We start from the raw sequence: 19,101 nt of genomic DNA on the forward strand, positions 1-19,101 counted from the left end.
TATCTGATTAATGTTCATGGGGTCCATTGTGATGGTCTCTCTTTTGTTTATTGTGCTTTAGGTGAAGGTTTACAGCTCGAGTTAATTTTCTCATTCAAAAATTGATACATATATTGTTTTGTGACATTGGTTGCAGCCCCCACAACATGACAGCACACTCCCCCTTTCCACCCCAGATTCCCTCTGTCCGTTCGACCAGTTCCTTTCCCTTCTTGCCTTCTCATCCTACGTTTTTCAGACAGGAGCTGCCCGCTTGGTCTCATAGATCTGAATGATCTAAGAGGCATGTTCCTCACATGTATTGTTTTTGTTTTATAATCCTGTGTAATCTTTGTCTAAAGAGTGGGCTTCGGGAATGGTTTCAGTTCTGTGTTAACACAGTGTCCAGGGGCCGTAGTTTCGAGGGTTGTGATGACCTCTCCTTTGTTTCTGGCATTAGTAATTTGTGCTGTCTCTTTTTTTTTTTTTCTTGGTTAGCTTGGCTAGAGGTTTATCAATGTTTTGGCTCTTTTAAAGGAAGATTTCTAAACTTTACTGCGGTGTGTAACATACACACAGAAAAATGTTCACATCAGCTCTATGAATCCTCGCAAGCTGAACACACATGTGTAGCCAGCACCTGGGTCAAGAAACAGAACAGGACCCGTCCCTAGAGCCCCCTCCAGCTCCCTCTTCCTTCTCCTGGTCACAGCCCTCCCCCCGCAAAGGGAGCCAGCTTTCTGACTCCTAACACCCTGGAGTCCTCTTGCCTGCTTTCGAACGTTACAGGAATGGTATCTTTCAGTACCTTGTCCTTCGTGTCCGGCTCCCTTCCCTCAACGTTGTATTCATGAACCCCATCCAGGTTCTCACGTGTGGCTGTGGTTCTTTCCTTCTCATTGTTGTAGAATATTCTGCTTCGCAAACATACCCTGATGTGCACATCCAAGGTCCCTGGGTGGTGCGAAAAGGTTTGCTCTCGGCTACTAAATAAAAGGTTTGTGGTTCGAACTTACCCAGGAGTACCATGAAAGAAAGCCCTGATGATCAATCTGCTTCCGTAAAGGTGACAGCCAAGGACGCCCTATGGAGTGCAGGTGGCCATGAGTTGGAATTGACTTGATGGCAAGGAATTTGCTTTTTATCTGTTCTCCTGTGAATGGGTATCTGGATGGTTTCTCATTTGGGGCTGCTGTGAACATTCCAGTATGTGTCTTCTGGTGAGCACATATGTGCTTTTCTGGGTGGTGATGGGGGGATTTCTGAGTCATGGGGAGGTGTCAAAAGCTCAAAATCCACATGTGGATTCCGCCCCACAGTTCCCAAGAGCAGATGTTCCAGCTGTTTGCACCACCCACATGCGCCAAGACACACACACAAGGGTGTTCATGACCATGAAAAATGGAAAGAAATCTAAGTCACCCCTTAGCCCCTCTGTGCCTCAGTTTCCTATTTTGTTCTTTCATTTTCGACTAAGCAGCTGCTCTGTACCAGGTACCATTCTAGACTCCAGGGATACCTTAGAGCCCAGATCAGACAAAAATCCCTGCTTTGGTGGAGTTGCATTCTGGGAAATAAGGATAATAGTAATATTTACCTCGAAAGGTTGTCACAGGGTTATGCCTAAAAAATATAACAAAAAGCAGTTGCCATCGAGTCACTTCTGACTCATGGAGACCCCATGTGTGTCAGAATAGAACTGTGGTCCATAGGGTTTTTTTTTTTTTTTTAAGTCGACTGTATTGAGGGAAGAGACCCTGGTGGTGTAGTAGTTAAGAGCTACAGCTGCTAACCAAAAGGTCAGCAGTTCGAATCCACCAGGCACTCCTTGGAAACCCTATGGGGACACTTCTGCTCTGTCCTATAGGGCTGCTATGAGTAGCAATCAAATCAACAGCAACGGGTTTGGATTTTGGTTTCGGTATCGAGGGAAATTTACACGCAATAGAAGTCACCAATTTAAGGTGCACAATTTGATGAGTCCTGACAAACGTATGCCGTCATATAACCACCATCACAATCATGATACACAGCATTTCCATCACCCTAAAAAGTTCCCTTGTGTTCCTTTGCTTTCAATCTTCTTCCACATTGTGGCCCCTGGCAACCACTAATCTGCTGTCTGTCACTATAGTTTTGCCTTTTCTAAAATTTTATATAGTGGAATCATATGGTAGGATGTTTTCTTTTGTGTCTGACTTCTTTCACTCAGCATGATACTTTTGAGATTCATCCATGTTGCTGCATGTATTAGTAGTTTTTTTCCTGGTTTTTTGGAAGTAGATGGCCAGGGCTTTCTGCAGAGGTGCCTCTGGGTGGACTAGAATCTTCAACCTTTCCATTAGCAGCCGAACACGTTAACTGTTCTCACCACCCGGGGACTCTAGTATGTGATAAGTACCCAATAAATGTCATCTGTTATTTCAGTTATTATAAAATAACAGTGGTAGTCATATTTTATATTATAAAGTGTATCATATGTTATTGTTGTTAGTTGACAAGAAGGACCTTCCTCCAGATTGACAGGCAGAGAAAACCTTTCCCTGGAGCTGACGCCCTGAATTTGGACTTCTAGCCTGCTAGACTATGAGAAAATAAATTTCTCTTTGTTAAAACCATCCATTTGCAGTATTTCTGTTATAGCAGCTCTAGGTGACTAAGACAAATGTACACAGGCTTTAAAAATTCAAATCTTCACTGGCTGGGAGGCCTTGGGCAAGTCACTTAATCTCTCTGTGCCTCAGTTTCTTCATCTGTATAATGGGAGTAATAATCTATACACCTTAGAGGTGTATAGATTATTACTGGGTGGAGCAAGTGGTTTGCAATCAGCTGCTATCCTAAATGTCAGTTCAAACTCACTTCAGAATAAAGTCCTGGTGATCTGCTTCTGTAAAGTGACAGCCAGAAATACCCTACGGAGCAGTTCTACTCTGTCACACATGGGGTCACATGAGTCGGGTGTTGTGAGAATTCACTGAGTTAATATGAGCAAAATGCTGAGCACAGTGCCTGGCCCACGATGAACATTACAGATGAGTAAGCTACTGTTTTCACTATCCTCCTGTACCCTCCCTTAGACCCCAACCTCACGCCCTGAGTCCACCATCCCCAACAGCTCTTGCTGTGCCTCAGTTTTCTCATCTACAGAATGGGTATAAAATAGTACCAAAATGAAAGGGTTGTTATAGGGATTACAGGATAATAATGTTTAAATAAGGAGCTCTGGTGGTGCAATGATTAAGCACTCGGCTGCTAACCAAAAGGTCAGTGGTTCGAACACATCATCTGCTTCGCAGCAGGAAGACCTGGGGATCTGCTCTCACTAACAATCTTTAAAGGGTGCTTGCAGCGATGCCTAAAAAAATCCAAAAAACCAAACCCGTTGCCGCTGAGTCGATTCCAACCCATAGCAACCCTATAGGAGAGAGTAGAGCTGCCCCAGAGAGTTTCCAAGGAGTGGCCGGTGACTTAGAACTGCCAATCTTTTGGTTAGCAGCCATAGCACTTAACCATGCCTGGCACATAAAAATCCTGGAAATTTTCTATGCGTAAGCAACAATAGCAACCAATGTTATTTCCTCTATAATTTTTTAGACAGAAACGGTAGCATTCAACACGGACTGTTCCATCTCTTAATCTTTTCCACGTAATATGTCTTAAGATCTATTTCCTTCTCCGCATACACACACATCAACACTGTTCTTCACAACAGCTTCCAATTCATTCCCGACTGGAAGTGGGATGCTTATTAGCCAGCCCCTCACTGGTTCATTATTTTCTTTAATGATAAAAATGGTAATAATCATAAGTAGCATTATAATTTCACTATAATTTTGTATAATAAATAGTAAATCATATTTCCATATAGATTATATATATTTGTACGTGATTCGTAATATATATAAGTTATATATGTAATTTATATAATAAATTATATATGTAATTTATATAATAAATTATATATGTAATTTATATAATAAATTATATATGTAATTTATATAATAAATTATATATAAGTGTGGAGCCCTGGTGGCGCAGTGGTTATGATCTTGGCTGCTAACCAAAAGATCAGCAGTTCAAATCCACCAGCCACTCTTTGGAAACCTTATGGGGCAGTTCTACACTGTCCTGTAGGGTAGCTACAGGGTCGCTGAGTCGGAATCAACTCAATGGCAACGGTTTTTTTTTTTTCTGTATATAAGTATATTGTATATAATTTATATTATGTAAGGTCCCTGGGTGGCACAAATGGTTTGCGCTCGATCACTAACCTAACGGTTGGCAGTTTGAACCCACCCTGTGGTGCTGCCAAAGAAAGGCCTGGCAATCTGCTTCTGTTATGATTACAGCCAAGAAAACCTGATGGAGAGGTTCTACTCTGACACGGGGTCGTCATGAGTCAGAACTGACTCAACAGCAACTAACAATGACAATAACGTATGATATACTTTATAATATAAAATATGACTACCATCATTATTTTATAATAATTGAAATAACAGAGGACTTTTATTGAATACTTATCACATACTAGAGTCCCCGGATGGTGAGAACAGTTAACGTGTTTGGCTGCTAATGGAAAGGTTGAAGATTCTAGTCCACCCAGAGGCACCTCTGCAGAAATGCCTGGCCATCTACTTCCAAAAAACCAGGAAAAAACTACTAATACATGCAGCAACATGAGTGAATCTCAAAAGTATCATGCTGAGTGAAAGAAGTCAGACACAAAAGAAAACATCCTACCATATGATTCCACTATATAAAATTTTAGAAAAGGCAAAACTATAGTGACAGACAGCAGATTAGTGGTTGCCAGGGGCCACAATGTGGAAGAAGATTGAAAGCAAAGGAACACAAGGGAACTTTTTAGGGTGATGGAAATGCCGTATATCAGGATTGTGATGGTGGTTATACGACGGCATACGTTTGTCAGGACTCATCAAATTGTGCACCTTAAATTGGTGACTTCCATTGCATGTAAATTTCCCTCGATACCGAAACCAAAATCCAAACCCGTTGCTGTTGATTTGATTGCTACTCATAGCAGCCCTATAGGACAGAGCAGAAGTGTCCTCATAGGGTTTCCAAGGAGTGCCTGGTGGATTCGAACTGCTGACCTTTTGGTTAGCAGCAGTAGCTCTTAACCACTACACCACCAAGGTTTTCTCCCTTAAGAGGGGAGTTCATTTCCTAGGTGGGTTTCTGGCTGGTACAATCTTGGGTCCTAGATTCAGGCTGTGGTCTGATGTTGTTTGTTCTCACACCAAAGGACTCCCTTTAATAATTCTTATAAGTTTGGTCTGGTTTTTACATATTTTCTTAATTTCTGTTTATCTGAAAATGTCCTCATTTCACCATCATATTTGAATGAAAGTTTTGCAGGATATATTATTCTTGGCTGGAAATTTTTTTCTTTCAAGGTTTTATATATGTCATCCCATTGCCTTCTTGCCTGCATGGTTTCTGCCAGATAATCAGAGGTTAGTCTTATTGTTTCTCCTCTGTATGTGACCTTTTGTTTTTCTCGCGTTGCTCGCAGGATTTTTTCTTTGTCTTTGGTTTTAGCGACTGAGATTATGATATGCCTTGGTGTTTTTCTTTTGGGGTCTATCCTATATGGGGTTCATTGAGCTTCTCGGATGGTCAACTTTTCATCGTTCATGATATTAGGGAAGTTTTCTGTCAGCAAGTCTTCAATGATCCTCTCTTTTTTTCCCCCATTTTCTCTCCCTGTTCTGGAATTCTGATCACTTGCAAATCTTTGCTTTTGATTGTATCCCACATAATTCTTAGGGTTTCTTCATTTTTCTTCATTCTTTTTTTCTGATTTTTCCTCAAACAGAGTTGTATTCAAGTGTTTGTCTTCAATGTTGCTGATTCTGTCTTCTATCATTTCAAACCTGCTCCTCAGCCCTTCTATGACACTGTCCATTTCTGAAAGCTTATTGTTTATCTTTTGGATTTCTACTTCTTGTTTTTGTATAATTTTTAGTTGTGGATTTATTTTGGCATTTTGTTCCTGTATAACTTTTCTGAATTGTTCCATTTTTTGGTCTGTATTTTCCGTGAATTTTTCTGCCTTTTCCAAAAATTTGTCTATTTTTTCCTCATTTTTGTTTGCTTTATGCTTCAACTCTTGGATTATTCTGAATATCGGACATTTGTATTCCCTGTCAGGTAGTTCTAGTGCCTTTTCTTCCACCAGAAAGTCATCTGTTGTTTAATTTTGGAGACCTACTGGACCCATCCTGTTCTTTTTTTTTTTTTTTACATGTTTTTATATTGTCTGCTGTCTCTGGGATATTCAGTAGTCATTTTCTTCATTTCTTGACTGTAGATTTGTTTGTTTCATCCTGCTTTTTTGTTTTATTCGGTTGTTTCTGAGCAGGTGGGCTGTGCGTTTTTTGTTGTTTGCTCATCTGTAATCACCATACTTTTCACCTCCTTGTCCAATGGGCAGGGCCAGTCATTCAGCTATGGTGCAGCAGGGCAGGTCCAGCTGAAGGAGAGGGGCTGGGGTGGATTGTTTATGGCATGTACTAGGGCTGACAGGGAGGGCCAGGAATCAGTGTTGGGCAGTGCCTGTGCTGCTTGGAGGTGTGATGTTCAGTGCATGGTGCAGGTAGGCAGGAAAGAAGGGGGAGGTTGTGATATTTGGTGCTAATAGGGGTATGGAAAAGAGGAGAGAGAGGAGAGAAAAACAGGTGCCAAAAAACAAACAAGCAAACAAAGAGAGAGAGAGAGAGAGAAAAGAGCACTAAGGGAGCTTGCTGTTGGAGTGGAGAGGTGAGAAACCGAGAAATGGAGAAAAGCAAAAAGGAAAGAAAAAGGGAAAAAGAAAGAAAAAAAAACTAGATAAAAATTTGGAAAAGAAAAGCCTCCAGGAGTCCCAGAGTCCCACCGGTGGGGCTGCTAAGACCAGGGAAATGGTTCCCAGGTGTGCAGTATAGCCTGGCTAGAGGGGGTATAGATGTCACAAAGCACCAGGTATTCAGGAGACAGGAAAAGATGTGTAGAGAGACAAGAATTGAGAAATGAAGACAGAGAGAAAGGGAAAAAGAGAGAGAAAAGAAATAAGAAAGAAGAAAAAAAGAAAGGCCCCCGGGGATCCCACCAACGCGGCTGCACAGAGTAGGGGAGTGGCTCCTAAACCATGCAGTGCACTCCAGCCAGAAGGGGCTCCCAAGCTGCGAAAAGAAAAAGAAAACAAACAAGCAAAACAAGGGGGGGGAAGCCCCAGGGACCCCACCAGCATGGTGTCACGGGCTGGGGGAGTGGTTCCCCAGTTGAGCATGGCCTCACAGCCTTTCAAGAAGAAGCAAGGATGGCACATGGAGCCAGGTGTTCCAGAGAAAGGAGGGGGAGGTGGTAGGAGGCACAGAAGAAACCAAAAGAGACGGGAAAAACCAACACCAGCTCAGGGGCCTGGCCAGTGTGGGCAGGGCAAATCCAAGTAGCCTGAGGCCAAAGCAGCTGCTTCCTAGGCCGAGAGACTGTGGCTGGCTGGAAGCAGAGGAGGCCTAAGGTAGGGGGGAGAAGGGGCGGGTGCTAGGAAAGTGTATATATTGCTTGTTACCGGGTGTTCGGTCTCCTGCTGGGAACTTCATGGGAACTTCATGGGAACTTCGTGAAGCAGCTTTCCCGTACTCCCTGCCCACTGATTTCTGACCTGGGTGGGGAAAATCCAAGTGGCACTGATGCTGCACTTCCCGGCCAGCTAAGCCATCACCGCCAGCCAGGGAGCTTGGAGGTAGAGCAGCGGGGAGAGAGTGGAGGGTGGGAAAGTGTGTATCGTTGGTTACTAGGTGACCCTGTCTCCTGCTGGGAGCTCTGGGAAGCTGCTTTCCCGTGCTCCCTGTCTGCCGATCCCCAACAGGAGTCCAAGATGGTGGATCTGTGCTGTTAGCTGTTGGGGTCCTCCACACGTATCTCTCCTCACTCTCTCTGTCCTCTGTCAGTTTCTAATTCCATGGGGTGCTTGGCTGAGTTCTCTATCTCTTCATTTAGGCACTTCCGGTTCCAGGAATGATGTTTGTCTGTTTACTTAGTTTTTTGGGTCTTTGCTGCAGAGAAATGGCATGGTGCTTCTGTCTATAGTGCCATGTTGGCCAGAAGTACCCCGGTGCTTCTTTTTTGGTGGTATGAGATCCCCCTGTCTCTCTGCTCGCTTCTCTCTTTTATATTACAAGAGATTGCCTCAAGACAGTCCAATCTTGTAGGTCAAGTCCTTCCTCACTAACTGCCACCCATGCTCCCTCATGAACGTCGTAGAGGCAGAATTTACAACATGTAGGAAAATCACACAATACCAGGAATCATGGCCCAGCCAAATTGACACACACATTTTTGGGGAGACATAATTCAGCCCATGACAGCATTTTACTGTGGTGAGGAAAATAATATGAAAGCAAAGTGCCAAAATTCAGACACAAAAACAAAGTGGCTTGGCCTCTTGGCTGCTACCTGGAAGGGTAGAGGAGGGGAGGGAGGCAAGTGCCGCAACTTCCTCTCTGCCTTTCCTGTCGTTGCGTCAATGCCAGCTGGGGCTCTGGGTAGTGCCAGCCAGCTCATAAATAGTCAGCAGAGGGCTGCAGGCTAGTCACTCTCACGTGGTGCGGGGTGGGGACAAGTCCCCTGGGTCCAGTCCTACCCACAGCTGTCTCTATGAGCCCTTGCTCTGTGATGTGGGCATTACACCTACTAACTCCTCGAGCTCTCCCCAAACCGGTGAGGGAGGTTCGCCGGGTTGACTCTCATTCCCCAGATGAGGAAACCGAGAGAGTCAACCAAAACTGCTAGCACAGGTTCGCAGAGCCTGGGTCTGCTGGGGCAACTGCTGCTCAGGCTTCCCATCTCCAAAAAAACAAAAACCAAACCTGTTGCTGTCTAGTCGATTCCAACTCATAATGATCCTATAGGACAGAATAGAGCTGCCCCATAGGGCTTATAAGGCTGTAATCTTTACAGAAGCGGCTCACCAGGACTTTCTCCCACGGAGCGGCTGGTGGGTTCAAACCACCAACCTTTTGGTTAGCAGATGAGCACTTTAACCACTGTGCCACCAGGGCTCCTTCAGAAACATCACAGCCATTGAAAACCTATGGAGCGCAGTTCTACTCTGACACACATGGGGTCACCATGAGTCAGAATCAACTCCTTGGCGACTGGTAATAACAACAGCAACCATTATTAATATTAGTGCTATGATGGTCAGATCACTTTGCTCACCTAATCAGCCCCCTCCCATAGCTCCCATCTCACTTGGAATAAAAGACAAAGTCCTTGCAATACCCCACTTGGCCCGATATGTTCTGGCCCCAGCATCTCTCAGTTCTTACCTCTCTTCACTCCCTTCTTTGATTACTCCACTCCAGTGATGCTGGCCACTCTGCTGTTCCTTGAACACGACCATCTTGTTCCTATCTCAGGACCTTCACCACTGCCTTCCCTCTGCCTGGAACACTACCCCCAGACCTTTGTATGGCTCCCTCCCTCACCTCCTTGAGGTCTTTGCTCAAATATCACCTTCTCATAGAGACCCTCACTGTTTGTAATTTCAACATAGACGTGTCATCTATCTACTGTTGTTAGGTGTCATCGAGTTGATTCTGACTCATAGCAACCCTAGGTACCAATAGAACGAAAGACTGCTCAGTTGTCCACAATCATTGTTATGTCTGAGCCCATTGTTGTAGCCACTGTGTCAGTCCGTACCCTTGAGGGTCTTCCTCTTTTTGGCTGACTCTGTACTTTACAAAGCATGATGTCCTTCTCCAGGGACTCGTTCCTCCTGATAACATCTCCAAAGTATGTGAGATGAAGTCTCCCCATCCTTGCTTCTAAGGAGTGTTCGGGCTCTACTTCTTCCCAGACAGATTTGTTCGTTCTTCTGGCAGTCCACGGTGTATTCGACATTCTTTGTTAACACCATAATTCAAAGGCATCAATTTTTCTTTGGTCTTCCTTATTCCTTATCCAACTTTTGCATGCATATGAGAGGACTGAAAATACTATGGCTTGGGTAAGGTGTACCTTAGTCCTCAAAGTGACATCTTTGCTGTTTAACACTTTAAAGAGGTCTTTTGCAGCACATTTGCCCAATGCAATATGTTCTTTGATTTCTTGCCTGCTGCTTCCATGGGCATTGATTGTGAATCCAAGTAAAATGAAACCCTTGACAACTTCAATATTTTCTCCATTTATTGTGATGCTGCTTATTGGTCCAGTTGTAAGGATTTTTGTTTTCTTTATGTTGAGGCATAATCCATACTGAAGGCTGTAATCTTTGATCTTCATCAGTAAGTGCTTCAAATCTTCTTCACTTTCAGCAAGCAAGGTTGTTTCATCTGCATATCGCAGGTTGTTAATGAGTTTTCCTCCAGTCCTGATGCTGCATTCTTCTTCATATAGTCCAGCTTCTTGGATTATTGTTCAACATACACATTGAATAAGTATGATAAAAGGATACAACCCTGATGCACATCTTTCCTGATTTTAAACCATGCAGCATCCGCTTGTTCTGTTCGAATGACTGCCTTTTGGTCTATGTAGAAGTTCTACATGAGCGCAATTAAGTGTTCTGGAATTCCCATTCTTTGCAATGTTACTCATAATTTGTGGTGAGCCACACAGTTAAATGCCTTTGCTTAGTCAATAACACACAGGTAAACATCTTTCTGGTATTCTCTGCTTTCAGCCGAGATCCATCTGACATCAGTAATGATACCCCTAGTTCCACGTCCTCTTCTGAATCTGGCTTGAATTTCTGGTAGTTCCCTCTCTATGTACTGCTGCAGGCTGCTTTTGAATTGTCATCAACAAAATTTTACTAGCGTGTGATATTAATGATACTGTTCGATAGTTTCTGCATTCATTTGGATCACCTTTCTTTGGAATGGGCATAAATGTGGTTCTCTTCCGGTCAGCTGGCCAGATAACTCATCTGGTCTTTGATCATTAGTGTTCAATATATGAAATTTATTCTTGAGATGGTCTCTAAATTCAGGTGGGATGTACTAAAGTTTGTATTTTGGCTCTCATGGACTTGCTCTAATTTGCTTTAGCTTCAACTTGAACTTGCATATGAGCAATTGATAGTCTGATCCACAGTCGGCCCCTGGCCTTGTTCTGACTGATGCTTTTGAGCTTTTCCATCATCTCTTTCCACAGATGTATTCGATTTGATTCCTGTGTATTCCATCTGGCAAGGTCCAAGGTATAGGTGCTGTTTCTGTTGTTGAAAAAAGGTATTTGCAATGAAGAAGTCATTGGTCTTGCAAAATTCTATCATGTGATCTCTGGCATCATTTCTATCACCAAGGGCATATTTTCCAACTAGCCATCCTTCTTTGTTTCCAACTATTGCATTCCAATCACCAGTAATTATCAATACATCCTGATTGCATGTTTGATCAATTTCAGCCTGCAGAAGTTGGTAAAAAAATCTTCAATTTCCTCATCTTTGGCCTTAGTGGTTGGCAGGTAAGTTTGGATAATGGTCGTATTAACTGGTCTTCCTTGTAGGCATATGGATATCATCCTACCACTGACGGTGTTATACTTCAGGATAGATCTTGAAATTTTCTTCTTGATAATGAATGCAATGCCATTCCTCTTCAAGTTGTCATTCCCAGCACAATTGTCAGGTTCAAAATGGCCAATACCAGTCCATTTCAGTTCACTAATGCCTAGGATATCGATCTTTATTGTGTTCCATTTCAATGTTGACAACTTCCAATTTTCGTACATTCCATATTCCGATTATTAATGAATGTTTGCAGTTATTTCTTCTCATTTTGAGTTGTGCCACCTCAGAAAATGAAGGTTTCAAAAGTTTTACTCCATCCACATCCTTGAGGTCAACTCTACTTTGAGTAGGCTGCTCTTCCCCAGTCATAGTTTGAGTGCTTTCAACTTGAGGGGCTCATCTTCTAGCACTATATCAGACAATGCTCTGCTGCTATTCATAAAGTTTTCACTGGCCAGTTATCTTTAGACGTAGATTGCCAGGTCCTTCTTCCTAGTCTGTCTTAGTCTGGAAGCTCTGCTGAAACCTGGTGACCTTGCCAGTATTTGAAATACTGGTGGCATAGCTTCCAGCATCACAGCAACATGCACGCTTCCACAGTACGATGAACTGACGGATGAGTGGTGGTGTCTATCTACCTACCTATCTGTCTGTCTGTGTATCTATTTAAATGATTTATTTTTGTTGTTGTTCAAGAAGCCCTGGTTTATGAGTCAGAATCAACTCGATGACAGTGAGCTTGTCTGGTTTGTTGCTATTGAGAATATACACAGCAGAACATACACCAATTCAACAACCTCTACACGTACAATTCAGTGCCATTGGTTATATTCTTCAAGTTGTACAATGATTCTCACCTACCTTTTCCAAGTTGTTCCTCCACCATTAACACAAACTCACTGCCCCCTAAGTTTCCTATCTCCTCTTTCAAGTTGCTGTTGAACTTGCCTTCTGATATTTTAGTGTTGTAGAATTCCAATACTCTAACATGATAGTAGGAGGGACGGGTCCCTGGAGAAGGACATCATGCTTGGGAAAGTAGAGGGTTAGTGAAAGACAGGAAGACCCTCAATGAGATGAATCAACACACTGACTGCAACAATAGACTCAAGCATTACAACGATTGTGAGGATGGTGCAGGACCAGGCAGTGTTTCGTTGTGTTGTACAGGTAGCCCCAGATTTAAGAAAGAGTTCAGTCCCAATGACTCTGTCGTAAGCCAGTTCTGACGTAAATCAAGTACTTCTTTTCTTTTTCTTTTAGTTTTCATAGCCTGCCATACGGCAGTGTTTTGAACAGTATATCATAACATTCGATATCTGGGGGTGAACATCTGAGAATGATAACATTAGCAAATTACACGCTGCAACATTGTAGGCAGAACATATTATTAATGATAAACCAAACCAAACCTGTTGCCGTGGAGTCAATTCCAACTCATAGTGACCTTATAGGACAGAGTAGAACTGCCCCATAGAGTTTCCAAGGAGCAGCTAATGGATACGCACTGCCGACCTTTTGGTTAGCAGTCGAGCTCATAACCGCTGTGCCACCAGGGGCCCAGTCTACTAATGATAAGATGTACAAAAAAAAAAAAAAGACAGTCATAAGTGCTATTAGTCATAAGTGTGTACGTCATAAGTCGGGGACTATCTGAACATGGAGTGGGAACCAACTTAACAGCACCTAACAACAATGTGCTCGAGTTCTAATATAATAATCTATAATCCAAGACGGAATCATGTAAGAAGCTAATGCTCTGGGGCTCTATCATTGTAATATTCTAGTTTCTAAGAGGCTAATGGGCTGGGGTTCCTACCCTCAAGATTCCAAGGACCTTCATTTCCGTCACTGAGGTTCACGGTTTTTCTCTCCTACACAGGTGTCCAGCACGTGGATGGAGAACACGTCTCTCAGCTACGACTATGAGAACTACAGTGAGATTCCTGATCTCCCTGTGGACTGCCTAGATGACTTTTGCCTTACCTCTGACTTCCTCCGCACGGCGCCGCTCCTGCTGTATGCTGTGGTCTTCCTCGTGGGCGTACCAGGCAATGCCATGGTGGCCTGGGTGACAGGGAAGGAGGCCCATCAGCGAATTGGGGCCACCTGGTTCCTCCACCTGGCCGTGGCCGATTTGCTCTGCTGTTTGTTTCTCCCCATTCTGGCGGTGCCCATTGCCCTCGAAGGCCATTGGCCATACGGGGCAGTGAGCTGTCGCGTTCTGCCCTCTGTCATCTTGCTATCCATGTACTCCAGCGTTCTGCTCCTGGCTGCCCTCAGTGCTGACCTCTGTCTGCTGGCCTTCAGGCCTGCCTGGGGGGCTGCCACTAGGCGGCCACTCAGGGTGTGGGCAGCTTGTGCGGCAGCCTGGGCCCTGGCCTTACTGTTGACTGTACCTTCTGCCATCTACCGCCAGCTGTATGAGGAACACTTTCCACCCCGGCTGGAGTGCGTGGTGGACTACGGTGGCTCAGCCACAGCCGAAGGCATGGTGACTGCTGTCCGATTTATTGCTGGCTTCTTAGGGCCACTGCTGGTCGTGGCCGGCTGCCATGGTGCCGTCATGTGCAATGTGGCCCGATGCCGCTGGCCACTGGGCACCGCCATTGTGGTGGGGTTTTTTGTCTGTTGGACCCCCTACCATGTGCTGGGGCTAGTCCTTGCTGTTGCCGCCCCCCATTCCACGCTCCTGGCCAGAGCTCAGAGGGGTGAGGCCCTGGTCATAGGCCTTGCCCTTGCTCACAGCTGCCTCAATCCCACACTCTTCCTGTATTTTGGGCGGGCACGACTCCGCCAGTCACTGCCAGCAGCATGTCGCTGGGCCTTGAGGGAGTCCCAGAGCAAGGATGAAAGCGTGGTCAGCAAGAAATCCACCAGCTATGGCCCGGTCTCAGAGATAGAAGTGTAGGTTAGAGGGAAACTGGTTTGTATCATTTGATCCCATTTCACAAAACTGGCTTCAGGCATAGCTGGATCCAGGGGCTCAACAATGTCTTCATTTGTTCCTTCCTTTATTCAACAATCATTCACTGTGCATCTGCTATGTGGAAAGCCCTGTCTAGGCACTGGGGATACAGTATAGTGAACAAAACGAACACAAATCCCTGCCCTCATGGAGCTGATATTCTAGTGGATAGTGACAGATAGTAATCAAACAAAGGCATGCAGAATACGTCAGGTGGTGATAAGTGCTAAGAACCCTAAAGGAGTGTGAGGGTGGGTTGGGGCAGGGATATAGCCCAGCCAAGCAAGGCCCCTTGGGGAAGATGATATTTGAGCCAAGACCTGATAAAGGGAAAGGAGGGAGGAACCATGGTGAAATCTGGGGGAAAAGTTCTCCAAGTAGAGGGAAGAGCAAGTGCAAAGATCCTGAGGCACAATGCGCTTGGCTTCTTTCAGGAGCAGTGGGGAGGCCAGTGTAGACAGCCTAGGATGACCAAGGGGAAGAATGCTATGAGATGAGAGCAGAGATATAGAAAGGGCTAGATTTTTACAGCCTTCTAGGTCATAGCAAGTGTTTTGGGGAACACTGGGAGGGTTCTGAGCTGAGATTGCTAGATAAAATACAGGACGCCCAGTTAGATTTGAATTTCAGATAAACAATGAATACTTTTAAAGTATAAATATGTCCCATGAGATATTTGGGACCATTTGTTGTTGGTAGCCACCATAGATTTGGCCCCTGACTCATGGTGACCCATACACATGGAACGAAATGCTTCCCAGTCCTGCATCATCCCCACAATCAGTTGTGGATCAGACCATTGTGATTCATAGGGTTTTCATTGGCTGATTTTTGGAAGTAAATGGCCAGGTCTTTCTTCCCAGTCTGTTTCAGTCAGGAAGCCCCACTGAAACCTGTTCAGCGTCATAGCAACACACATGCCTCCACTGACAGACGGGTGGTGGCTATGCGTGAGGTGCGTTGGCTGGCATGGAAGTTCTATCTTGTTTAACTACAATTCAAATTTAACTGGGTATTCTGTCATCTTTTTCCCCCCTTAAATTTGGCAACCCTATTCTGAGGAGTGGTTTTAATAGGCTCCCTCTGGTTGCTGGTGAAGACTAGACTGTGGGGAGATGGAAGGTGCAAGTGTGGAAGTGAGGTGCCAGATGAAGAGGCTACTGCAATGGTCCGAGCAAGAGGTGATGATGACTTGGACCAGGGCAATAGCAGCAGAGGCTATAAGAAGTTGGCAGATTGAGCATCTTTTCTTTTTGAGCATTTAAACTTTTGTTACACATAGAATATTAAAATAATAAAGGCCATCTAATAAGGAAGTAATCCTCAAAACTTCCTTCTCCAAATCTAAATTCTGATCGTATATTTCTATTTTCCATATATTATATTCAGTTGATAAAACATAATTATATTTCAAGCATCTGTTTTGAAGGAGGAGCCCCTGGCTGGTGCAAATGGTTAAGCAATTGGCCACCAATCGAAAAGTTGGCAATTTGGACCCACACGCAGGGCATCAGAAGAAAGGCCTGGCAATCTGCTTCTGAAAGGTCACAGCCTTGAAAACCCTAGAGAGCACAGTCCTATTCTGACACACATGGGGTCTCTGTGAATCAGGATCGACTCAATGGTAACTGGTTTTATTTGGAAGGAAAGGCCATATCCAAGCTCCTTAGCTTGATATTTAAGTTTTCTCTCCACCACAGGGCATACGTATGCTCTAGCTGCTAAAACCTGCAGTAGGTTGGATAATGGCCCCCAAAGATCCACATACTAAACCCCCAAACCTGTGAATATGTTACATGGCAAAAGGGACTTTGCAGATGTGATTGAATTAAGGATTTTGAGATGGGGAGATTATCCTGGATTATCCAGGTGGGCCCAATGTCATCACAAGGGTCTTTACAAGAAGGAGGCAGAAGAGTAAGAGTCAGTAGTAGAAGATGTAATGACAGAAGCAGAGATTGAGGTAATGTGAAGAAGAGGCCATGAGCCAAGGAATGCAGGCAGCCTCTGGAAGCTGAAAAAGGCAAGGAAACAGGTTCTCCCTGAAGCCTCCAGAATGCTTGACTTTAGACTTCTGACCTCCAGAACTCCAAGAGAATGAATTTGTGTCGTCTTCAGTCACTAAGTTTGTGGTAATTTGTTACGGGAGCAGCGGGAAACTAATACACACCCTCTGGATGCCACCCCTATTTTCATGCCTCTGGGCCTTTTCTCAACCTGGTGCCACTGCCCGGAACATCCGTTTTCTCATCTATGCTGTCCAATCTGGTGATCACGGAACAGTTTTCACTCAACTATTAACCAAAAGGTTGGCAGTTCGAACCCACCCAGTGATGGTGAAAAAGGCCTGCCAATCTGCTTCCACAAAGATAACAGCCAAAAAATCCTATGGAGCACAGTTCTACTCTGTAACACATGGGGTTGTCATGAGTCAAAACTGACTCCATGACAATGGGTTATTATTATTTTGGTCTTTAGCTGTCTGTGCCTATTCAAATTTAAATTAATTCCAGTGAATTACAATAAATTAATTCCTCAGTTGCACTGGCCACTTTTTAAGGGCTCAATAGCCACATGTGCCTGGTGGCTACCAAATTGGACAACACAGAATCGTAGAACGTTTCCATCATCACAGAAAATTCCATTAGATAGCGCTGCACTTGAATCTGCCCCATTTTTACCTACCCAGGTCTTTTAAGTCACAGAGTAGTGGCACCTGTGTATGGAGGCTGGGATCTCTAGAGGAGCAAACCAGTGAAGCGTGTATGTCAATATATGGAGAGAGATTTATTTCAGGGAAATGGCTCACGCAATTGTGGAAGCTGGCACAAATCCATGGGTCAGGCGGCAGGCTGGAGGCTTCTCCTGACTCATATGGTTGCAGGGGCTGCAATTAAAAATCTGCAGGTCAGGCAGCAGGCCGGAGGATTCTCATGTCCCAAGAACTGGAGGTCAGAGGATAATGAGACAGATGTAGAATTAAAGAGAGTGTGCTTTGCAGAACATCCATTTATAGCATGAACACAGGCCACACCCCCAAGGAAACTCCTCTTCCAACTGATTGGCTGCTCACATCAGGTCACAAAATGGGAGGATACATAGTGTCTGCCAAAGCACTGAGAATTATAGCCAAGTCGAGTTGACAGGTAACATTAACCACCCCAGGGTCATTACTCCAGGACAACATTTTTTATATAGTTTCACCTTTAAAGTAATCCAGGAAAGCAGGGGTGAGGTGCTTCATTTTACAAGCTGCAGTTTAGAGAATAGCCAAAACCTGTTGCTGTTGACTCAATTCAGACTCATAGTGACCCTATAGGTCAGGATAGAACTGCCCCATAGAGTTTTCAAGAAGCGCCTGGTGGGTTTGAACTGGCAACCTTTTGGTTAGCAGCCACGGCACTTAACCACTACACCACCAGGGTTTAGAGAGGGGAAGTCATTTGCCCAAAATTATGCAGTGAAGAAATTGTAGAGCTGGGATTCGATTCCAGGTTTGCTTGGCTCCAATGTCCATGCTCTTATGCTCTTAACCACAAAAATTTGCCTTGAAAGCCTCAGGCAGGTGACATCTCCTTTAGAGAACCCTCCCTGATTCATTCATTCACCTCCCAGGGAAGAAATGTTCTTTCCTTCTCTAAGTTTTTGGAACACAAATTCCCAGCAAGACAGTAAATTCCCTGAGGGCAACAACTGGGCCGCTTTCATTTCTGTCTCTCCTCCACCCTTTCAGTGGACTCCAGGACTTGGAAAGAATCAAAATATCTTTATTTGTCTATACCTTGTTTTCTTCCAACTAGGCTGTGAGCTTACAGATGGCGGGAACCTCTTACTTGCTATCTCTTTTTGCTTTACTTGACACAGGGACACACGGCAAGCTCTCAACAATACAAATTTTACTCCTTGGTATTTTATTCAGAATTCTCATGCATGAAGTATTCGGACCTAGACTGCCTTGTAGAATGAATTATGTATGCTCTGGGACAATTTACACAGCTTCTTGAAAAGTTGGAAAAATCCTCTCGTTAATCCTTTGGAACCAGGTGCCATTATGAAAAGTTATTCTTTGATGATGTAAACTGTATCTTTTTTTTGTATTTTGTACTTTTTAAATTTGGTTTCCTCTTTTATTGCAGTAGCCTTAGTTTTTGTTAAGAGGAATCAATTTCATGGAAGTTTTCAAGTGTATGTATGTGCAATTTTATGTAGAATTCCCTTGATAATTAAAAGAAAAAATCTTGATTTTTGTCTTTGGAATTCTCCCTTATTTGTTCCTAATTTTATTTGTATCTTTAGTTTTTGTCTATATTTTCTATAAAATGTATTTATTTTCTCTGTAAAGTTATTTATTTCCTTAAGTTTTCAAGGAACCAGGTCTCAGTGATTTTCCCAAGAACTAGTTTCAAGTTTGCAATTCAACCCTCCTGTTGGTCACTGGTGGCACAGTGGTTAAGAGTTATGGCTGCTAACCAAAAGGTCAGCCGTTCGAATCCACCAGCCGCTCCTTAGAAATCCTATGAGGCAGTTCTACCCTGTTCTATAGGATCACTGTGAGTCTAGATCACTGTGAGTCAGAATTGGCTCAGTGGCAATGGGTCACTGTGTCTTTCTTCTTTTTTTCACA

The 19,101-nt window shown here is 44.0% G+C and overlaps 1 protein-coding gene across 3 annotated transcripts in view; it reads left to right on the forward strand.

Annotated features, from left to right (window-relative positions):
• Positions 1-18,719, forward strand: part of C5AR2 (complement C5a receptor 2) — a 28,392-nt gene extending 9,673 nt beyond the window's left edge. For 2 of the 3 annotated variants that reach the window (XM_010586470.3, XM_064293900.1), the window contains exon 2: positions 13,392-18,719. In XM_010586470.3, coding sequence (XP_010584772.3) covers positions 13,392-14,420 — 1,029 coding nt within the window. In that variant the 3' untranslated portion in view covers positions 14,421-18,719. Of the gene's footprint in view, positions 1-7,410; positions 7,508-13,391 lie in introns of those variants that run through there. The other variant, XM_064293901.1, reaches the window with a different exon arrangement.
• The last annotated feature ends 382 nt before the right edge of the window (positions 18,720-19,101 follow it).

Source organism: Loxodonta africana, chromosome 11 (genome assembly GCF_030014295.1).
Source record: "Loxodonta africana isolate mLoxAfr1 chromosome 11, mLoxAfr1.hap2, whole genome shotgun sequence".
Taxonomy (NCBI): domain Eukaryota; kingdom Metazoa; phylum Chordata; class Mammalia; order Proboscidea; family Elephantidae; genus Loxodonta; species Loxodonta africana.